The sequence below is a fragment of the Taudactylus pleione genome, unplaced genomic scaffold (assembly GCF_031769625.1).
Source record: "Taudactylus pleione unplaced genomic scaffold, aTauple2 ptg000092l, whole genome shotgun sequence".
In the NCBI taxonomy this organism is placed as follows: domain Eukaryota; kingdom Metazoa; phylum Chordata; class Amphibia; order Anura; family Myobatrachidae; genus Taudactylus; species Taudactylus pleione.
The window spans coordinates 8,023,165-8,046,342 of NW_028284494.1; the positions used below are offsets into that span (position 1 = coordinate 8,023,165).

The 23,178-nt window shown below is 47.6% G+C and overlaps 1 protein-coding gene across 1 annotated transcript; it reads right to left on the reverse strand.

The window, feature by feature from the left end:
• Nucleotides 1–7,802: 7,802 nt before the first annotated feature.
• Nucleotides 7,803–22,076, reverse strand: LOC148527162 (granzyme A-like). The gene is made up of 4 exons (XM_088469453.1): nt 21,883–22,076; nt 16,045–16,189; nt 12,401–12,667; nt 7,803–7,955 (listed from the first exon to the last, which is right to left on the reverse strand). The coding sequence occupies exons 1-4, from the start codon at nt 22,074–22,076 to the stop codon at nt 7,803–7,805; spliced, it is 759 nt and encodes a 252-aa protein (XP_088325579.1).
• Nucleotides 22,077–23,178: the final 1,102 nt, after the last annotated feature.

A 23,178-nucleotide genomic window follows, 5' to 3' on the forward strand; every position in this document is an offset into this window, starting at 1 on the left:
CTTTATTATTTACTTTATTTGTGCGCCCATTACCAACAACTCCTTTTCTCATTTCTAATTATATGATCTAATTTAGTTGATTAGGGCTGCACCCCCGTTACTCTATGAACTATCGAGCCAAGATTATATAGGGGTCTAGAACTAATTCAGTAGAGTGCAGATACTTTCCCCTTTTTCCTTTTTTCCCTTTTTTATGAATATATACTGTAGTAACAGGAGCTTTTGTGCAGGAAAAATGTGAATTTCCCTGATCAAACTTCTGTGTCTCTCCAGGCTCCCCTGTGTTACTCCAGACCCCTCAATGTCTCCATCCCCAGGCCCCTCTGTGGTTCTCCAGGTTCTCTGTGTCTTTTTATCTCCAGACCCCCTTGTTTCTCACCAGGACCCCCTCGATCTCACCACCCCCAGGACCCCCTGTGTCTCTCAATCCTCAGGTCCACCTGTGACTCTCCATCCTCATTCCCCCAGCCTCAGTGTGAGTCTCTCTGCCCCATTCCCGCGACCCCAGTGTGCGTATCTCAGCACCATTCCTCCGACCCAGTGTGCATCTCTCAGCCCCAGTGTGAGTCTCTCTGCCCCATTCCCCCGACCCCAGTGTGCGTATCTCAGCCCCATTCCTCTGACCCAGTGTGCGTCTCTCTGCCCCATTCCCCCGGCCCCTGTGTGTGTCTCTCAGCCCCATTCCCCTGACCCCAGTGTGCGTATCTCAGCCCCATTCCCCCAGCCCCAGTGTGTGTCTCTCAGCCCCATTCTCCCGGCCCCAGTGTGTGTCTCTCAGCCCCATTCCCCCGACCCCAGTGTGCATCTCTCTGCCCCATTCCCCGACCCCAGTGTGCGTCTCTCAGCCCCATTCCCCTGCCCCAGTGTGCATCTCTCAGCCCCATTCCCCTGCCCCAGTGTGCGTCTCTCAGCCCCATTGCCCTGACCCCAGTGTGCGTATCTCAGCCCCATTCCCCCGACCCAGTGTGCGTCTCTCAGCCCCGGTGTGTGTCTCTCAGCCCCAGTGTGTGTCTCTCAGCCCCATTGCCCCGGCCCCAGTGTGCGTCTCTCTGCCCCATTGCCCTGGCCCCAGTGTGAATCTCTCTGCCCCATTGCCCCGGCCCAAGTGTGTGTTTCTCAGCACCATTCCCCTGCCCCAGTGTGCGTCTCTCAGCACCATTCCCCTGCCCCAGTGTGCGTCTCTCTGCCCCATTGCCCCAGCCCAAGTGTGCGTCTCTCAGCACCATTCCCCTGCCCCAGTGTGCGTCTCTCAGCACCATTCCCCTGCCCCAGTGTGCGTCTCTCTGCCCCATTGCCCCAGCCCAAGTGTGTGTATCTCAGCACCATTCCCCTGCCCCAGTGTGCGTCTCTCAGCACCATTCCCCTGCCCCAGTGTGCGTCTCTCTGCCCCATTGCCCCGGCCCAAGTGTGTGTTTCTCAGCCCCATTCCCCTGCCCCAGTGTGCGTCTCTCTGCTCCATTGCCCTGGCCCCAGTGTGCGTCTCTCAGCCCCAGTGTGCGTCTCTCAGCCCCAGTGTGCGTCTCTCAGCCCCAGTGTGTGTCTCTCAGAGTCATTCCCCAGCCCTGTGTTAACTCTGTCCCCCCCAACCTAACATGGATAGGTCTATTAATATTAAGGAGCTCATATATATATATATATAATATATATATATATATACATATACATACACATACACATATATATTATATATATAATATATACTGTATATATATATATATACATATAAATACATACACACACATATATATATATATATATATATATATACTTACATACATACTTTCTACATCTGCCAATAAAAAAGTGCATTTAAAAAGTATAGCCTTCATGAGAAAATTTTTTATAAAAATAGAAGTTACAGCCAAAAATTAGCACCCTTTCCCCTGCAGTTGCAAGCTGCTGCCAGAATAATAAATGCCGAACCTGCAGTATATGCTTTTAAAAAAAAACTCTTCTTCTGTTCTTCTGTTCTTCTGCAGACAGGCTGTCACTGTCAGCTCAGTCTGTCAGCGACAGCGTGGATGAGGCCGCGGCGTCCTCCTCCTCCTCCGGGCAGCTCACACAGCACCTCCGCTCCTCAGTAGCACAGGAGCGCGCACGGACTGACGCCATGATGTCACCGTGCGCTCGTGCTCCGTAGGCTAATTCTGATTGGGCCAACACAGGGGAGGCGGTGCTGTTGTCTTTCTAGGTCCTCCCGGTCAAGTGCGGGCTTATGCAGCTGCGTTAACGCCAACCTGACTTCCAGCTATTAATTAAAGTTAAAAAAAAAGCAAAATGACAGCAGAGGCTAATGTGTGGTCCGGTTCACCCTCGGACCACCCCTTAGTTTCGCCTATGTTGGTTATGGATAATACAGGGAACCCCTACTCTTTGTCCCCTGTATTTCCAAAACTAGGACCGGCTTGGCTGAGCCCAGTGCTAGTTGTGCTAAATACAGTGGACCCCTACGTCTTTTGTCCCCTTTTTCCTTTTCTCCCTTTTTTATGAATATATACTGTAGTAACAGGAGCTTTTGTGCAGGAAAAATGTGAATTTCCCTGATCAAACTTCTGTGTCTCTCCAGGCTCCCCTGTGTTACTCCAGACCCCTCAATGTCTCCATCCCCAGGCCCCTCTGTGGTTCTCCAGGTTCTCTGTGTCTTTTTATCTCCAGACCCCCTTGTTTCTCACCAGGACCCCCTCGATCTCACCACCCCCAGGACCCCCTGTGTCTCTCAATCCTCAGGTCCACCTGTGACTCTCCATCCTCATTCCCCCAGCCTCAGTGTGAGTCTCTCTGCCCCATTCCCGCGACCCCAGTGTGCGTATCTCAGCACCATTCCTCCGACCCAGTGTGCATCTCTCAGCCCCAGTGTGAGTCTCTCTGCCCCATTCCCCCGACCCCAGTGTGCGTATCTCAGCCCCATTCCTCTGACCCAGTGTGCGTCTCTCTGCCCCATTCCCCCGGCCCCTGTGTGTGTCTCTCAGCCCCATTCCCCTGACCCCAGTGTGCGTATCTCAGCCCCATTCCCCCAGCCCCAGTGTGTGTCTCTCAGCCCCATTCCCCCGGCCCCAGTGTGTGTCTCTCAGCCCCATTCCCCCGACCCCAGTGTGCATCTCTCTGCCCCATTCCCCGACCCCAGTGTGCGTCTCTCAGCCCCATTCCCCTGCCCCAGTGTGCATCTCTCAGCCCCATTCCCCTGCCCCAGTGTGCGTCTCTCAGCCCCATTGCCCTGACCTCAGTGTGCGTATCTCAGCCCCATTCCCCCGACCCAGTGTGCGTCTCTCAGCCCCGGTGTGTGTCTCTCAGCTCCAGTGTGTGTCTCTCAGCCCCAGTGTGTATCTCTCATCCCCATTGCCCCGGCCCCAGTGTGCGTCTCTCTGCCCCGTTGCCCTGGCCCCAGTGTGCATCTCTCTGCCCCATTGCCCCGGCCCAAGTGTGTGTCTCTCAGCACCATTCCCCTGCCCCAGTGTGCGTCTCTCAGCACCATTCCCCTGCCCCAGTGTGCGTCTCTCTGCCCCATTGCCCCAGCCCAAGTGTGTGTCTCTCAGCACCATTCCCCTGCCCCAGTGTGCGTCTCTCAGCACCATTCCCCTGCCCCAGTGTGCGTCTCTCTGCCCCATTGCCCCAGCCGAAGTGTGTGTATCTCAGCACCATTCCCCTGCCCCAGTGTGCGTCTCTCAGTACCATTCCCCTGCCCCAGTGTGCGTCTCTCTGCCCCATTGCCCCGGCCCAAGTGTGTGTTTCTCAGCCCCATTCCCCTGCCCCAGTGTGCGTCTCTCTGCTCCATTGCCCTGGCCCCAGTGTGCGTCTCTCAGCCCCAGTGTGCGTCTCTCAGCCCCAGTGTGCGTCTCTCAGCCCCAGTGTGTGTCTCTCAGAGTCATTCCCCAGCCCTGTGTTAACTCTGTCCCCCCCAACCTAACATGGATAGGTCTATTAATGTTAAGGAGCTCATATATATATATATATATATATATATATATATACATATACATACACATACACATATATATTATATATATAATATATACTGTATATATATATATATATATAAATACATACACACACATATATATATATATATATATATATATATATACTTACATACATACTTTCTACATCTGCCAATAAAAAAGTGCATTTAAAAAGTATAGCCTTCATGAGAAATTTTTTTATAAAAATAGAAGTTACAGCCAAAAATTAGCACCCTTTCCCCTGCAGTTGCAAGCTGCTGCCAGAATAATAAATGCCGAACCTGCAGTATATGCTTTTAAAAAAAAACTCTTCTTCTGTTCTTCTGTTCTTCTGCAGACAGGCTGTCACTGTCAGCTCAGTCTGTCAGCGACAGCGTGGATGAGGCCGCGGCGTCCTCCTCCTCCTCCGGGCAGCTCACACAGCACCTCCGCTCCTCAGTAGCACAGGAGCGCGCACGGACTGACGCCATGATGTCACCGTGCGCTCGTGCTCCGTAGGCTAATTCTGATTGGGCCAACACAGGGGAGGCGGTGCTGTTGTCTTTCTAGGTCCTCCCGGTCAAGTGCGGGCTTATGCAGCTGCGTTAACGCCAACCTGACTTCCAGCTATTAATTAAAGTTAAAAAAAGCGCAAAATGACAGCAGAGGCTAATGTGTGGTCCGGTGCACCCCCGGACCACCCCTTAGTTTCGCCTATGTTGGTTATGGATAATACAGGGAACCCCTACTCTTTGCCCCCTGTATTTCCAAAACTAGGACCGGCTTGGCTGAGCCCAGTGCTAGTTGTGCTAAATACAGTGGACCCCTACGTCTTTTGTCCCCTGTATTTTGACAACCAGCACTGGCTCTGAAAAGCCCGGTGCTGGTTGTGTTAAATACAGGGGACCCCTACATCATTTGTCGCCTGTACTTTCATGACCAGGACCGGCTGTGAAAAGCCTGGGGCTGGTTGTGCTTTCAAGAGTGGGCTGCCATTTTTTTTTATTTTTCACTATATATTCATTCTATTTTACACAGATGCATGGATGGATCTCGCTGATTCGTCCCTGCATCTGTGTCTTATTGATTTTTTTTTACAAAGATGCTTGTAGCGCGGATCACACGCAAGTCTCTGCGTGCATCTGTGACAGAGACTTGCATCACGGATCTCACTGGTCTGTGCAAGCATCTGTCTGCTATCACGCACGATCTAATGATAGGCAAATCATTAGATCGTGCTCTATAGATCTTGTGTCACATCATGTAGCTTTTGCTGCATATCGTGTCCTGGAGTGCCCGGGGAGAGTTCGAGGGATATCGTTAATGAGATCGTATCATTGCCTACATCATTCCGCGTGTAGAGGCCTTGAAATTGAAAAAAATAAAATAAAAACATTTGCGTCTGATTTGAGGAGACATTCTGATGCTTCAAGCCACTTGGTTAATTATTAGGTGTATAATCCATCTATTAACTTCAATATATTTCTATTGTGTGGCAGGATTTTTAGAATTTTGTGTACTATTGGCCTGATTCAGCATGGATCGCAATTGTGATAGCAGCTGCATAATCGCACGAAATGAAGCTGTAAAAATATGCTAATGTCTGCCACCGCTCAGCCAGCATAGAGACGCCCACTACCACTTTCTCACATCCATAATACCTCGCAGCACCGTGTATACATCAGTAACATCGGCCCGTCACGCACAATTACAGCAGGTTTGACCTGTCTCAGAAATTGCAAGTCTCGTCGGATGCAGTGAGTACTGCAATCGCAGTGGCTAATTTTTGCACGCCCGTGCAATGGCATTCATACGAACAGGCCCATGCAGTGGCGTAACTACTGTCCCTGCAGCCCCCGCGGTGGCTTGGGGGCGCACGCTGAACAAGGGCAGAGCCGGCGTCAAAGACGTGAGGGGGGAGAGGCAGCCGCGCTGTACCTGAGCCGGAGACTGGACTGGAGCTGGAGACGGAGTCACTGTCTGTCAGGCGGGGCAGTAAGTGTGTGGGACCCGGCGCGGACCGCGGTGTTACAGGGCTGGGCAGAGGCTGCTCCTCCGTGCTGTGTGTCACTCACTGTGTGACTGAAAGTGCAGTGCACTGCTGTCTGCTGATCGATCCTGAGAGTAAGGACCGTGGGCGGCCTGCGGGGGCGTGGGAGCGACAGTCGGTGATACAGGGCTGGGCTGCGCCTGCGGTTGCTCCTGGCTGTATGTCGCAGTGTGTCACACTGTCTGTCATCGATCCTGATTCCTGAGGTGAGGCCCGCGGGTTGCCTGCGGGGGTGTGGGTGCCGGCAGTGAATGATATAGTTACGCGCCACTGCCACTGGCCATGTGCCTGAAAAGATGAGGGATATTTGGGATGAGAGGTCAGGTGTATGGGTGCTTTGGCAAGGGGAGGCTGACACCGGGTGATTGGGGAGGTATATTGGAATATTGGGGGTGATTAATGTGAGGTGGTGGGTGCAGGCTGTGGGGGAGCATGAGGGACTGGCGCAGGATCTGTACAATAGGATAGGGTGCTGCTGACATGAATGCAATAGTTACCCCCAGAAGATCTCAGGCCTCCTGACAGCAGGGAGAGACATCCAGAGGGTGTAAGAGACAGTTATGCAGCTCAGTCTGATGAGACATCATTAAAATGGTGGCCACCTAGTCCAAAGCCTGCCGCTAGTTATGTACTGTATGTGTCGTGTGCCTGCTATGTATAGTTAGTTATGTATATGCCATGTGCCTGCTATGTATAGTTAGTTATGTATATGCCATGTGCCTGCTATGTATAGTTAGTTATGTATATGCCATGTGCCTGCTATGTATAGTTAGTTATGTATATGCCATGTGCCTGCTATGTATAGTTAGTTATGTATATGCCATGTGCCTGCTATGTATAGTTAGTTATGTATATGCCATGTGCCTGCTATGTATAGTTAGTTATGTATATGCCACGTGTCTGCTATGTATAGTTAGTTATGTATATGCCATGTGCCTGCTATGTATAGTTAGTTATATATATGCCATGTGCCTGCTATGTATAGTTAGTTATGTATATGCCACGTGCCTGCTATGTATAGTTAGTTGTGTATATGCCATGTGCCTGCTATGTATAGTTAGTTATGTATATGGGGGGGGGTGCCAGGAACTTTTTTGGCGGGGGGGGGGGGCGCCAGGAACTTTTTTGGCAGGGGGGAGCAAAATTTATAGTTACGCCACTGGGCCCATGGTGTCCCTGTCCATTGCCACAATTCTGGACTTAAGGGAACAGGAAATGTCGTCAGCCTTCCCCTGTGCTTAGGTAGGAAGCTGCAGGGAGAGCTTAGTGCTGTTTCATGGGTGGGTATGGCATCCACAGCACTTGTGCCATGCCTGGGTGGTTAGGAAGCAGTGGCATCACTGAAGCATTCCAAGATAGTGGAGCAAAAATTCTGAAGGCCATGGACATTTCTTTCAAAGTATTGAGTAAGTGAAATGATTTTTCTAGTTTATGCAGTAGGGCAAAAACAAGATTTATGGGGAGATTTATCAAATCTTAGAGAGAGATAAAGTGAAATTTCACAAACAAATTTGGAATGAGGCGACTAATTCACACAATGGTTTTGGAAGTTTCACTTATTTCTACTCTTTACCATTTCTCCTATAAATTTGGATAATGTATTTGTGTCATATATGTATTCAGTTCCATAAACAGTTACATATAATGCATGCTAAATCATCAGTTATTATAATGTGAATTGTATTCAGTATGTGAGCCACCAAATGACCAACATTAGTTTACTAATCAAATCCGGAACATTTTCACATTCCCTATTTTCCAAGTACAAAACACAATAAAGACAGCATAGCAATAATAAAATAGTATTGTATCTGTAGTTATTTATTTATTTGTTTATTAATCCATTTCACATATTCTTTAGTGAGACGCGTGTAGACATCTGCTCCATTGGGAGTTCCACACAGTATTGATCCAAAAGAAATGGTACCTTTTTGGAATCCTCCACAAATTAGCGGCCCACCAACATCACCCTGGAATGAACAGATTCTTATTAATCACTTATATATTTTATTATATTACCAATGCTTACAGTTTGGCTCGTCTGTCAAATTGCATATTTCTGTAAGGGCATATTTATCAAAATAATTAGCAAAAATGAAGCATCCCCAGAATGTACTATAGGGGGGGCTGCAATATATACCGGAGATATCTTCTGTGGTCTCTTTATTTTTCATCGCAAAATTGTGCAATTTATCAAGCATTTTCCGGATCGGCATCCATCACCCCTTACTAGCGCATGTGTAGTCTGATAGTTGTGCATGCACATTGGGCTTGCTGGATCCGTACCTGGAAATAAATATTGCTTCTAACTCTTTGCCGGTATTGGTTCTTATCGGAGCCCATATCTCGCCGAAAGACATTGGATAAATGTAATATTTTTATCATTTTGTATTACCACGATACATGGTCATAAGAAATTTTATTTAATAGGGCAAAATTCACAATGCTGGTAAATATGCCACTATGGGGCTTATTCATCATATCTAAAATGGCCCGTTAACCACGCCATTCATCATCAGGGGTCTGACTAAGACCACCTAATATTCATCAAACTCCGAAAACTGAAAGTTTTCGGAGTTTGCCTGCGAGAACAAGCGCCATCTTCAGATGGCGGTTGTTCTTGTAACCACAGTTTTTCCTATGGGAAGAAGTTCTGGGGATGCGAAGTGGGATCCCTCCGCCGCCTCTTCACTGACTCCCCGGTGGCTTTGTGTGGAAGCAGCAATGGGGGACAGGAAAGTAATGCAGCTACTTCCATAGCTGCGTTATACCAAATGTCTCCTGATGATGAATAGGGGCCTTAATGAGAAGAAGTCACCTTAACCACTGCCTATTCAATCTGTTCATTTCAGGAAATAAATAGTAATTGTACTTTCAAATCCATATACAGTAGCTGCTGCATTCAAGTAGTTTCATTTTGAGATTTGATTAAATATGTAGGGTTCTGAGTACTCAAGAGATTAGGAAAAACAGAGGTAAGTGATTTTATGTCAGGACATACCTACGTTTACATGCTCCCTCCCCATTGAGATCCCTGAGGTGAGGTATAAGTTGGTGGTGCAGGGGGCGTGGCATGAACTGTGTAATTGCAGACCCGGCCCTACGCCCACTATGCAATGCCGCTATTTGTGGCATTGCGCAGCTGGGGGCAGGGCCATGATGACACATTTAGCTGTGACTGGCACCATCAAGCCCCCAAACATTTTAGTCTGTATGCAGACTTTCCTCAGGGGTTATTTGCCTTAGGGCTGGACATTTATAGGGACTTAAAATGCTGTGTAAGTCCTGCAATAATGTATGCAGAGCTATTGGTGGTGATCCTGCCCCGACTGAGTCTGTATCTGCTTCTTTTATGGATTATGGCTCTCTACAGGAATCAGTATGTAATACCGATAGCCGCTAGAACAAATACTGACAGCGGCAGCCTGGTGGGTCGAAATCCAGACACCTTGAGGTAAGTACCCTAACCCTCCCCTCTGCCCCCCCTAACCCTCACTTAGGGGTGCCTAACCCTAACCTTCCCCCCATGGGTGCCTAAACCTAACCCCCCCTCCCCGCAAGCTAATCCTAACCCTCCCAGGGGGGTGCCTAACTCTACCCTCCCCCCTAGTACCTAACCCTATCCCCCCGTTCCCCTAGCCTAACCTTAACCTTCCCCGGGGGGGTGCCTAAGCCTAAATCCCCCCAGGGATCCCTAAACCTAACCCCCCCATCCCCGGGTGTATACTTACCCAGCAGAGAGGACGATCGGTTCGGGGTCCTCGGCGTTCCGGCATCGGGATTAACATAGGCGTCAGTATTTTAACGCTTATGTTAAATCCCTTGCCGGGATTACGCTGTCGGGATTGAGACCGGCAGTCATGCGGCCGCCGGTCTCATAACTACATCCCCTCTCTACATGACTGAGTAACTTTAGATGGTTTTATTTCTGAAGTATCTTCTTGTCAGGTGCATGACCCTCCCCCCCTTCATATCCCCCCCACAAAAAAAATGGATAAAAAAGAAACCAAACTAAACAACAATATTGTAGTTTATTTCAGACAGGTATTGATTCCTGATAATAGATTTGTGCTCCTATTACCTTTGAACAGGGGCAGATTGACCGTTAGATTTTGCAGTCAAAATCCCAGGAGGCTGAATGGTTGTGGGGACGCTTTTCAATTGTGGCACCTCCCCCCAATTCGCGTCACCCGGCTCATGTAAAATACAGTGTTACACAGGCAGCCAGGCTAAGCCTCTCTCACAAAAAAAGAGGCCAGGCTATTAAAGCCCTACCCAGCATGCCGTCTGTGTCACACGCCGCGGTGCCATCGAGGGATTAGGAAGTGTGCAGAGAGCACACCAGCAGGCGCGGGTCCGCGGGTGACCATGACAGCTGGCATGACCGCGTGGGGGTAAGTTGCAGGGCCGGGGGCCACACAGGCAGTCTGTCAGCCCGACTATCTCCTGTCCACTCTCCCCTCCCCAGGCTGTGAAGTGTAGACTTTAATTTCACAGCCTGGCAGGCTCTGAGTCTGAAGTTAACGTCACAGTATGGGGAGGTGGCAGAGTGGAGAGGAGTCTATTGGGTTGGCTGCTGTCGGTAGGCTAGCCAACAGAGGGTGAGCAAATCAGGAAAACCTGGGCTGGGGGTTTATTTAAAATTAAAATTCATGAGATAATCCCCGGCCGGAGAAGGATGATGCCAATGACAATGGGGCTGGGCTGGCTGCTTTGAGGCTGGGACTGGGAGACCTACAATAGCAGCGCTGCATGTCAGGTGACATGACAGGTCGGGGCTGGGCTGATCATAGGAAGATGGGGTCTGGGGACAGCTATAAATATCGCTCATCTGTATCAGGGGGGATGTCTGGGGTGGGGGCACTGGGGGGGGTGATTATTGATGATCTAAGGGGGGGGTTATTCTGTACTTATTAGAGATGATCTGTCTGTGGTGGGGGAGGGTCAGAGGGAGAGGGACATGATGATCTGTCTAAGGGGGAGGGGGGATCTGCTGAACTAGGGGGCTATGATCTGTCTGTGGGGGAGGGGGATCTGCTATACTAGGGGGAGATAATTTTGCGCTAAAGGGAGATGATCTGTCTGTGGGGGTGGGGGCTATTCTGTGCTAGGGCAGGAGGATGGTGCTGGGGAGACGCAGGATAATGCCACTGGGGAGACGGGGAGCGTGGCTTGCGGGAATGGCATTTCACATTAGGCCACACCCCTTGCCACCAGGCCACACCCACTTTTCTGGGCACGCACCCCAGGCGTGTGCAGATAGGGCCACTTTCACAGTTTTTTCCAGGACCACTTTAAATTCCCATTCCGCCCCTGCCTTTGGAATGGTATTAAGCTGCTTGAGAAATAAAATGTACTCTGGGGCTGCTGCTCCTAGTGACACTGTTCTGGGGATAATTATGTGGGATTATTGATGGGTAGGAGACCCTTCTTGGCCAGAGAATCTACAACCAGATCTCAGATAAGCGTTTTAAATGTTTTATCCATTTATGTGCATTTTATATCGTCATAAAAATAAATAATCTTTGTTTCTAATACTACACTATGTAACTTTTTTGTTCTACATGTAGAGGTATGCTGATGCACGTTAGTAGCCACTGAAAATGTCATCTGTCTTGCAGGTGGTTTGTGAAAAAGCCTAGGTCACTATTAATGCACTTTAATACCATTATATACCATTGGAACACAAATCTATTATCAGGAATCAGTGCCTGTCTGGAATGGGATGCAGTCACATTGCCGGCGTCTGAAATGCCAGCGTCGAAATGCCGGGCAGCGATATGCCGCTGCCCGAATCCCGCCACACGGCAATATACCGACGCCATTATCCCGACAGTAAACGGGATACCGACACCGGCATCACAAAGCAGCAGATTCCCGATCGTCCAGACAGGTAAGTAACGGCAAAGTCCCTGGAGAAGGGGGGGTTAGGTTTAGGCACCACTGTGGGGCGGGTTAGGGTTAGGCACCCCCCGGGAGGGTTAGGGTTAGGCTTGGGGAAAGGGGGGTTAGTGTTAGGCACTATTGGGGGGAGGTTAGGGTTAGGCACCCCCATGGGAGGGTTAGGTTTAGGGTGCGGGGAGGGGGGGTTAGGTTTAGACACAACTGCGGGGGGGTTAGAGTTAGGCCCCTCCTAGGGGGGTTAGGGTTAGGCACCACCAAGGGAGGGTTAGGGTTAGGGGGGTAGGGGTAGGTTAGCCTACTTACCCACCACTGACGGCATTCTGAGCCACCTGGCCTTCCGCTGTCAGGATTTCAGCCGGCGGCTAATCATACCGATTCTGTCTGGAACATAATACACTAGTTGTTTTTTTTCTGTTTCCGTTTCCCTCCCTCTCTCTCTCATTGATAAGGTGGTAGTGACATCAGATGATCTAAGGTCATTTATTTCACAGTGTATTGATCTGATAATCACATTACAAAAGCCCCTAGCTGCTTCTTTCCCGCTGGTGCACATCATGTCCTTAGTGATTCTCACTGTTGGCCTCCACTGTGCGGCACATACCTTCCTGTACAGGACGGTCACTCTGGCCTCCATTAGCTTGTCTGTAGTGCCAGGTTTTTTGTTATCAGTCCTCCCCCATCCGATTATATCACAGACACTGCCGGGCTTAGCATCAGTACATTTCTCAGGAAACCGAACAGTTTTCACAGATTTCGTTAAGTTCGCTTTACCCGACAGCTGTAAAAGTAAAAGCAAATTTACATTAGGTATTTAATCTAACGCAACAAGCCGCATCAAATCATGTGATATTGTGGGCTTGAATTTAAGGGCATATAGTGTGAAAATATACCATCATTCATAGACCGCCCTTTCATTCATCTATTGCTACCTACAAAATGGTTTAACAATTATTATTATTTACGTATTATTATTATATTTACAATTATTATTATTAAAGTTAGACATTTTATATTTGGGGTCCCCACTTTCTGAGGATTGCCCTGGGCTGAGCAGTTTGGGCTGGTTACTGCTTTGTCAGGGGGACCCCACACTTTGTGTCTCCCTGTAATGGCAACACCACCTCGGCAGGTTCAGTCCAGTTCTGGTTATAGGAAAATAAAGAGAACACCGCACCAGTTCCCCCCCGATTTTCCTGTACCAGAACGGGCTCAGAGGACCAGGGCTGGTTATGCTTTATTTTGTGGGGGGGGGGGGGGGGCACTCTGATTTTTATTCCAATCTTTAACCCTTTCTTTACACTATACACAAGAAGCACTGCACCGATTAAACTAATCTGTGCAGTGCCTCGGCACAACACGCAGCTCACAGGCACTTCTGTTAATTTCTTCTGCTCTGTGTTCTATTGTGTTTTTAACATGATTCTTAGTAAATACTTGAGTTGTATTTCTGTGAAAAGTACTCATGTGTGGTTCGATGGTCTATTGACTTCTATTTGCGTGTTTTGTCATCTACTTCAGTGCGGAATTGTGTTTTTGCTCTCGTGTTTGCTTTAAGTAAATCTCCAAGTTGCAAAATCAGGGAAAACTCGCACGGGAATACAATCTCAGCAAGACATAATTCTTAGTTATTATACCCCCAAGTGTTACTCAGTTAAGATCCTGGGACCTATTCATCATCGGGGGCTTGAGGTACTTTAGTATCAGATGATGGCGCTTGTTCTCACAGGCAAACTTGAAAACTTTCAGTTTTCATGGTTTGCTGAATATAAGGTGGTCCTATTCAGACCCCTGATGATGAATAGATTTCAAAATCTATTGTGGCAGTATCACCAGAGATGGTGCTGGTGAGCAGCAGATTCTTTGTGGGGCAGGAAAGATCCGCCCACACAGAGGAGAAAAGGATTCTGGGAAGATGTGTAATGGTTGCCTTGGAGAGAGCTCAGGTGTGGGCTGAGGAGAAGGCAGACCAGTCAGGCTGCCATTGGAGACAGTCTAAGTGTGACTGTGGCAGCCAGAGAGCCCAGTGAAGCTAAGCCAAGCCATTGGGGGCCAGGAGGCCTGAGTCTGGACTAGCAGGAGGCAGGGGAGACAACAAACCTCTCAGATTGTGTGACATTAAAGCAGCTAAGCTGCAGGCTGAGGAAACCAGGGCCTATACCTGTAGGATACAGGGATGTCCACCAAGGCTGACTGTATTTTGTATAGCTGTGGCAGCCAAGCCAAAGTGGAGCCGGCAATAGACCTGCAGAGAAGCAGGCAGAGACTTTATTGGCCGAGTAGCTGCACCATGATAGTCAGGGGTCAAGGAGTGAGTTAGATGCCCTAAATAGGGGCTAGGTTTATTATTTTCTGTTTCCTGATTTCCATTCTGAAAAGTAAAAGGACGATTACATTTATTTACTTGAAAACTGTGGACCTCATTCAGACCCGTTCGCAAGCGCTGAGTGCTCACAACCGGGTCAATGTTTTGGGCCTGCGCATGCGCAGCGGCCGCACTGCACGTGCACAAGCCCCGGAGTGAGAGAAATTCTCTCGGTCCGGGGCTCGCTACCAAAGGGGCGGCTGTCGATGTTGATCGACAGCTCGCCCCGTTTGGAAGGCGGGCCGGGGGGGTGGCTGAACAAACGGAAGCATTCCTTTAGGAACACATGCCGTTTGTGGGTGGCCGCACTGACATCAGCAGTGGTGTCAGTAGGGAGCTTCCTGCTCGATCAGAGCAGGAAGCTCCCTGGGGCTTGCGGTTGCCGAGACCCAACCTTAGGGTCTCGTCGCAAGCCCCAATGGTCGCGATGGTCTGGACCATCGCAACCATCAACCTGGTTGCTCGCTAGAGCTGTGGGTGGTAACCCACAGCTTAGCTAACGACCAGGAGGCCGCACTAAAAATTTCAAGCGACCGCCTCTGAATGAGGGCCTGTGTTTGGACCCTCATTAAGCACCTTAACACTGCACCAATCCATCCTCTACCGAGCGAATTACCCCCTATTTAGTGAATTTTAAACTCTCACGAGCATTAGTGGCACCTTTGTGTGTCTGCTTGTTTGTCTAAGATGTTGTTTAATGTTTGATTGCATATATGCATATGTTGTGTGTTTATTGAAGATTGAGATGTAAGAGGTGTAAATGAAATACTCCTTATGAGAGTCACAGGGCCTGATTCAGCAAGGAACGCATGGATGCAGATGCACGCACCCGTCCGCTGCGACAATATGCTAATCAATGCATACGCACGGAGACCGCAGCACAAGATGCAGATGCCCAGCCCCATACTAAGCCGCCCATCTCCTTTTACTCAAAGCCTGATCAGCACGCAGATGCCCAGCCCCATACTAAGCCGCCCTTCTCCTTTTACTCACAACATGATCAGTACGCAAGATAGAGTAAATATCGGTAACATTGAGAACCATCAGACCCATTAGCATAATAGTGGTTGACCTGACCTGCCGCAGGATTTTGGCCACTTCCTGTGTACAGTTTACGGTATGGCTGCATATGCTGTTGCACTGCCTTAATTACGCACGCCACTATAATGGCGTTATAACGCCTGCATTCGCCTTACTACCCCTCGTCACCACCCACAAACAGCACTTCCTGTCAATCAATTTCGGAAGGGTCTGCGTACCATTACCCGATCGCACTGGCTAGTTTGTTCATGCGCAGTGCGATGCATACGCATGCGCAGTGCAAAAAACATGTGCGTTCTCTCCCTTGCGTTCCTTGCTGATTTAGACCCACAGTGCTCTCTATCCTCTGCATGTTGTAACTTATGTCACTTATGTTATGTCTTTAGGGAGTTTTCAGCACAGCACAGATCAACGCATACAGACCACACTTGCTGACATTCTGGCTGCCCCTTCCTGGAGGGGGTAACCAGGTCGCCACAGCGGGGGGCGTGATGTGGCATATGGTGGCGTGACCATATGCCATTACCCGGCAGTGAGGGCGGGGCATGTCATTGTGGCCCTGTCACCACTGCAAAATGCAGAGATTGCCGGCATTTTCCCTACTGTTTGGCACTTGGCACATTTTAGTACACTATAAATAAACATACAATATTAATCGATGTACATCTTCCTGGAAAATGAAACAAAAACATATATATGCTCTATAAAGGCACACATGATTCCATGTAGCAGATAATAAACTGGGAATTTACCTTTAAAAGCAGGAGATTATTAATGTGTTTTTCTTTATTAAATTTTGGATGTGGAATTGCTTGTATAACTGTGAAATGCTGTCTGTGGCTGTTTTTGGTATTCTTTATAGAGTGAACACCGAGGTCAACAGTAGTTGTCTTATCCCTACAAACACAATAGAAAACTGTCTAATATACAGTATGCACAGACATTTCCTTTCCAGGCCTGTTAGTTAGCCAGAATTTTTGTCGGGTGCCTTAGTACTGCAAAGTGAATGCTTTGAATTAGTAGAACACAGTAAAATGAACAGAAGGTTAGAGCATATGCAAAGCACTGGCAAATGCAAAATAAATTTTCCAAAGTAATATAATGAATGGAAATTTCACAAAAGCATACTGTAATAAACTGCATCATATATTTATTATAATTAGATATGTACATTACCTGCAACGTTCCATGTTTTACAGCATAGAAGTCAAAACCTAACAACATGAGCATTACAGCAATGTACATCAGACATAGTAACTGTCTATTCAAATACCTGCTGGGCTGCAAAGGGAGATTACAGCAGTGGTGGCAGTCTCCTCTGCCTGTGGGAGGGGCGATCATATTGGACCTTGTATTTGCGCTTGGCTGATGGGCTCACAGTGCCACTTTCCCCAGCGTTCGCAGTCCTGCAACAATGTTTTTTCTGTTATTTTCTTCTTAAGAGGGCTTGGCCATGCCGGCCGCGATTAAGCCATGCCCTCTTCACCCGGGGCCGCTCTTGGCAGTCCTGACTCCAGGTACAAATGCCCATAAAGCACTGCACAACTCCAAAGAATCAAAAGATCCTTGGCATCTGTGCCTACACACCACATCTGCAGCCCATCCCACAAAGCGAGAGAAGAAATTTCCTTTGTAGTGCACTAGAGTATTGTTAAAATATAACGTTTATTTAAACAATTTAATATTTACGGAATTGAGAAATCAGCGATAATTAGGAAAAATCAATTATTAAAAAGTATACACATATACAGTGGGCCTGATTCAGAGCCGCACGCTCTTTAAGAGCGCTCGCTCTGAATCAGGGAATTTTTATTTTGTTTCAGCCTCCTGGCCGTTCACTATGCTTTGGGCGACCATCTCGACCATCGGGCTTGCGACGAGACCCTTGTGGTAGGGTCTCGTCTGCCGCAAGCCCAAGTGAACTTCCTGCTCTAATAGAGTAGGACGTTCACTACTGACATCACAAATTATGTCGGTAGGGCCGCCCACAAACGGAAGGCGTTCCTTCGGGAACACCTCCGTTTGTCCAGCCACCCCCCATGCCCGCCTCCAAAACGGGGTGAGCTGTCAATCACACGTCCTGTTTTGGTGTGAGACCTGTAGCGACGGAGCATCCGTCGCTGGCCGGGTCTCGCGCATGCGCATGCCGGAGGCAAACATCTTGCGAGCGGGTCGAAATCAGCCCCTGTATACCTTCACTTACTGTCACAAATAAAGTTTATTTCTTGGTGTATCTATTATTAAGTTGTCAAAGAGAAGACCTGTATATTTAGTATTAATCTTATTACATCCAGTTTCATCAATTATATTTCAGAAGAAAAAATCTTATTCTGAAAAGACTTTTTTAATAAGTCTTAATATTGGTTATTCCAAAAAACCATCTAGTTATGTATTATTATTATTATTATTATTATCATTTATTTATATGGCGCCACAAGTGTTCCGCAGTGCCTTACAAAGTACATAAACATAAGTAACCAGCGACTTACAATACAATACAATGCAGGACACGGATGGATAATAAACATAGCTATATTCGCGACCTTTACACCCACATAAGCAGCCAAGTGTTGTAAGAGATAAATAAAAATACAGTAGGGAGAAGCACAAGAGGGTAGAGGGCCCTGCTTGAAAGAGCTTACATTCTAAAAGGGAGAGGTAGACAAACAGATGGGGTAGGCGGGGAGGAACGAAGATGTAGCAGCAAGTTATGATGAGAGCTGGAAGGCTGTAATGAAGTAGTGGGTCTTAAGAGCTTGTTTGAATGATTGTAGAGAGGTGCAGAGTCTGATAGGGAGAGGGAGGAAATTCCAAAGGTGGGGAGCAGCATGGGCAAAATCTTGGAAGCGGGAGTGGGAGGAAGTAATCAATTGGCATGAAAAGCGCTGTGTATTAAGTGAACGAAAAGGGCAGACAGAAGAGTGAAAGGAGATGAGTTCAGAGATGTAAATGGGAGACGAATGGGTGAGGGCTTTGTAAGTAAGTGTGAGAACTTTGAATTGGATTCTGAAATGGAAGGGGAGCCAGTGGAGGGCTTGTAGGAGAGGGGAGGCAGATGTAGAGTGTTTGGAGAGGAAGATGAGCCGAGCAGCAGCATTGTGGACAGACTGGAGAGGAGAGAGATGGGATTTGGGGAGGCCAGATAGGAGAAGGTTACAGTAGTCCAATCTGGAGATGACCAGTGAATGTATGAGGGTTTTGGTGGCATCCTGGGTGAGAAAGGATCTGATCTTGGAATTCATGAGATGGAAACAACAGAACTGTGGGGGGGTTATGAATTTGTGGTTTCAAGACTCGAAGACAACTCACTTTGGGACTATATGAGATAGTTATGCCATCTATCGATAAAGAAATAGTGGGAAATGAGGTTATGTGGGAGGGTAGGAAGATGATCAGCTCAGTCCTAGACATGTTAAGTTTGAGAAATCGCTGGGACATCCAGGAAGAAATGTCAGAGAGACAGTTGGAGATACGAGCCAGTAGAGAGGGGGAAAGTTCAGGTGAGGAAAGGGAGATCTGAGTATCATCAGCATAGAGATGATAACGGAGGTCAAAAGAGCAGATGAGTTTACCTAGAGAGGAAGTATAGAGGGAGAATAGGAGAGGTCCAAGAAAAGAATCTTGGGGAACTACTGTAAGAGGCTGTAGGGGGGAGGAGAAGTCATGAGAGTAAACAGAGAAAGAACGGTCATAGAGGTAGGAAGACAGCCAGGTGAGAGCAGTGTCATGTAGTGGTCCTTGGATTTGGCAGCAAGGAGGTCATTGCTGACTTTCGTAAGGGCAGTTTCAGTGGAGTGGAGAGAATGGAAGCCAAACCTAAAAGGGTCAAGGAGGGAGTGGGAGGAAAGAAATGTGGTGAGGCAGTTGTAAACAAAACGCTCAATGAGTTTGGAGGCAAAATGGATGAGAGAGATGGGTCGGTAGTAAGAGAGAATGTTAGGATCAAGGGTAGGTTTTTTAAAAATGGGAGAGACAAGGGCATGCTTGAATGCAGAAGGGACAGTGCCAGAAGAGAGTGAAAGATTAAGAAGGTGGGCAAGATGGGAGCAGGCAGAAGGAGAGAGGTAGTGGAGGAGACAGGAGGGGATGGGGTCAAGGGGGGAGGTGGAAGGGGGGGAGGACTGGATGAGGGCCATTACTTCCTCTACAGATACAAGGGAGAAGGATGTCAAAGTCGGTAAAGTGGATGGGTAGGGGTGATCTGAGAAAGGAGGAGGGGGAGAGCTGGGGGACTGGTTGGATATGATGTTCTGACGTATGGAATCAATTTTAGATGTAAAATAGTTACAGGAAAGCAAATATAGTCTTAAAACAGGTGCGCAATTTCTTAGGTGTCAAGGCAGCCCTCATTTCTCATGAGGGACACCACATCCCCTCAACTCAACAATCCATAAAAAACTTTAAGAAAGCAGTGGCGCCAAGGAGACCCAAAAGATGTCAAAAAAGTGATTTAAAACCAGATCTTTTATTCACATGTATGAAAAATATTAAATACAAAGTGCTTCAGAATATGACTGCCAATATAAATTAATGAATAGTAGGACTATTCATAAATAGTCAGAATATGACTGCCAATATAGTCATCAATTAATGAGTAAAAAAATGAATAAATACAAAGTGCTTCAGAATAAAACTGCCAATATGGATATATAAATGGTAGTTCTTCAAGTTATGACTGCCAATATGGTCTCTTACCCTCCTTGGACGATTGCGGTGGGCTGGTATAGCGCTCAGGTCCCGGGTATGATATGGTATGGTTTGATACCAGGGACCTAATCACATTGAGATGATATCATTGGTTGGGAGATATACAGTGTTATATTAGTTTAGTTGGAGTGGATGCCGATATAATAATAATGTACTGGGAATTTCTATGTCTAGCGCTCTTGTCCGGGGAGGTCTCCTCCGTGACAGGGCACCACACTGTCACTATTACAGTCCGTTATAGCTTTTGTCAGACATCCACTCGTGTCGTACTCCCAAGGCTGTCAGTGACCCACATAAGATCATATTGTAATTAGAGACATTGTGACAGGTATAGTGTGCTCTGCAACTTAATTATAGATACACCAAGAAATAAACTTTATTTGTGACAATTAGTGAAGGTATATGTGCATATGCTTTTAAATCACCGGTTTCTTACTTTGACACTTATCTGTTATTTTTATCTAAATTTCGCTGATTTTTCAATTCCGTAGATATTAAATTATTTAAATAAAATATATTTTAACAATACTCTAGTGCACTACATAGAACATTTCTTCTCTCTCTTTTGATACACTGCTGGTTATATAACACATGTCCGTGGTAGCACCCCCCTTCCTTTGAAATATAGGTAAAATTTGGGGGACAACAACACATATCTGATATATGGAATTATGGGATCTTCTTGTGCAACTGGGAAACTTTTTTATACATCCCACAAAGTGACCAGCTCCACGTACAAGTGCCGGCAGTCATCGCCTGCAAAATGGGGCAACACATATTGTAGAATGGTCCCAGTCGCAATGCCCACTCCTCTTGGGGGAGCTGCGTGTGATCTCACAGATGTATTATTTATTTATTATTATTACCAGTTATTTATATAGCGCACACATATTCCGCAGCGCTTTACAGAGAATATTTGGCCATTCACATCAGTCCCTGCCCCAGTGGAGCTTACACTCTATGGCCCTCATTCAGAGCCGTACGCTATTTGCGGTCGTTCGTTTAAAAACAAGGGGTGGCTATTCAAATGATCCGTACGCACATTGCAGTCTGTTCACACCTCTAAGTCTGAACGAACGAGCAAAACATACGCTCGTTTATTTGTTAAAAACGCCCCCTGGCCGCACGCATCCTACGTCATGTCCGCTATTTATTAGATTAATCGAGTACATCGACCAGCGTATGAACTGCTCGCTATTCTTGTGGTTGGTGTTTGCTACCACAAATTTGCGTGCAGTTCTGGCTATAAAATAACCCAGTGACGTGGTCAATGACGCTGCTGTTTTAAATATACACACCCATAAAACGCCCGCTTTGACCTTTAAGCACGCCTGCGTTCGGATCTCCACTCCCCATTTTCAAGCACCTTCCCCTGTTACCACCCACATACGCCTCATTCTGTCACTCAAAGTAGCAGGCACTCGCTATATAGCGAACAAACGATTTTCGGCCGCACTGACTGGTTCGCGCATGCGTACTAAAAAGCGTACGCATGCGCAGATGTGCAAACATCGCTCGGAACGAGCGTACTGCCGCTAACGAGCGGCTCTGAATGAGGGCCAATATTCCCTATCACATGCGCACACACATACACACTAGAGTTAATTTGTGTTGGGAGCCAATTAACCTGCCAATATATTTTTGGACTGTGGGAGGAAACCGGAGTACCCGTGGGAACCCCACGCAAGCACAGGGAGAATATACAAACTCTGCACAGGTAGGGCCGTGGTGGTAATCCAACCCATGACCTCAGTGCTGTGAGGCAGTAATGCTATCCATTACACCATCTGTGCTGCCCAGATGTATGAAAATTAACATTTAAAAAGTTGTACAAACATGACCAGAATTAGAAGTGAGTAGCTTTTCGAGATTTACGATTATACAGTACATCACGTTCTCTAATCAGTCCCCAGATGTAGTCTTCCATTATGTTCTCGTTATACTGTCCTTGGTAGCAGCGTTCAAACTTGAGTATATCCTGGTGGAAGCACCCGCCTTGCTCCTCCGAGTACGCTCCCATGTTCTGCTTGAATTTCTCAGGATGAGCATCAAGAATTTGGACTTTGAGGGACCTCATTGTGCCGAAGTTCCTCACCAAAGTCTCAACCAACTCTGCATAGTTTTCAGCCTTGTGATTGCCCAGGAAGCCACTGCGATAAAGCTGGTCCAAGAAGCTTCCTCCTTCAGAGCGAGCATCTTTGGGAATTCCTTATACTGCAGGATCTTCTTAATCTGTGGTCCCATAAGACCACTGGCTTTGACCTTTGCCTCAGATAGCTTAGGGAAGAAGTCTTGAAGGTACTTGAAGGCTGCCAAATCTTTATCTAGGGCTCCAACAAGTTGTTTTATGAGGCACAACTTGATGTGTAGTGGCAGCATCAGCACCTTCCTGTAGTCCACCAATGGCTCCCACTTGATGTTTTAGTCCCCAGACAGAACTCCGCCCACTGTGGCCAGTGTTCTCTGCTGTAGTTGCCCTTTGTGTCCCTGCTGCCACAAAGGCAAAGAAAGCTGGTAAACTTGGTAAAACCGCCTTGGAGACCCTTATGAATGTCACCATTTTGAAATAAGAACATTTCAAAATATCTCTGACCAGGTCACAAAACTATAGTTTGTGGGAAATAATTGGCATTTTCTATACTCTTGGGACATAGGCACTTAGGAAATGACACTTCAAACACAAGGACAACATTGGACCTGATTCACTACGGAACACAATTCTGCTTATACACACGCACTGAAGTTGCTGATATCAGCGGTGATATTTAAATGTTTGCATTCACATTGCGAACGCAGCCAGACATAAGGACGCCCACTTCCCCTTACACACATCCGTATACTAGGGCAACATAGCGAAACCATCGGTAACATCGAGTAACATCGGACCCATAGACACACTTGCACAGGAAAGGGTTTGAAATGCCGGCGGCTGTGTAGCCGCCGGTTCAAAAAATCCCGACAGCGCTAGCCTGTCGCGGAGGAAATCTCAACAGCGGAGGTAAGTAATCTAACCCTCCCCTCTCTCCCCCCTAACCCTAACCCTCCTTTAGGGGTGCCTAACCCTAACCTTCCCCCGTTAGAGCCTAAACCTAACCCCCCCTTCCCACACCCTAAACCTATCCCCCCCTTCCCACACCCTAAACCTAACCCTAACCTCCCCCCTAGTGCCTAAACCTAAC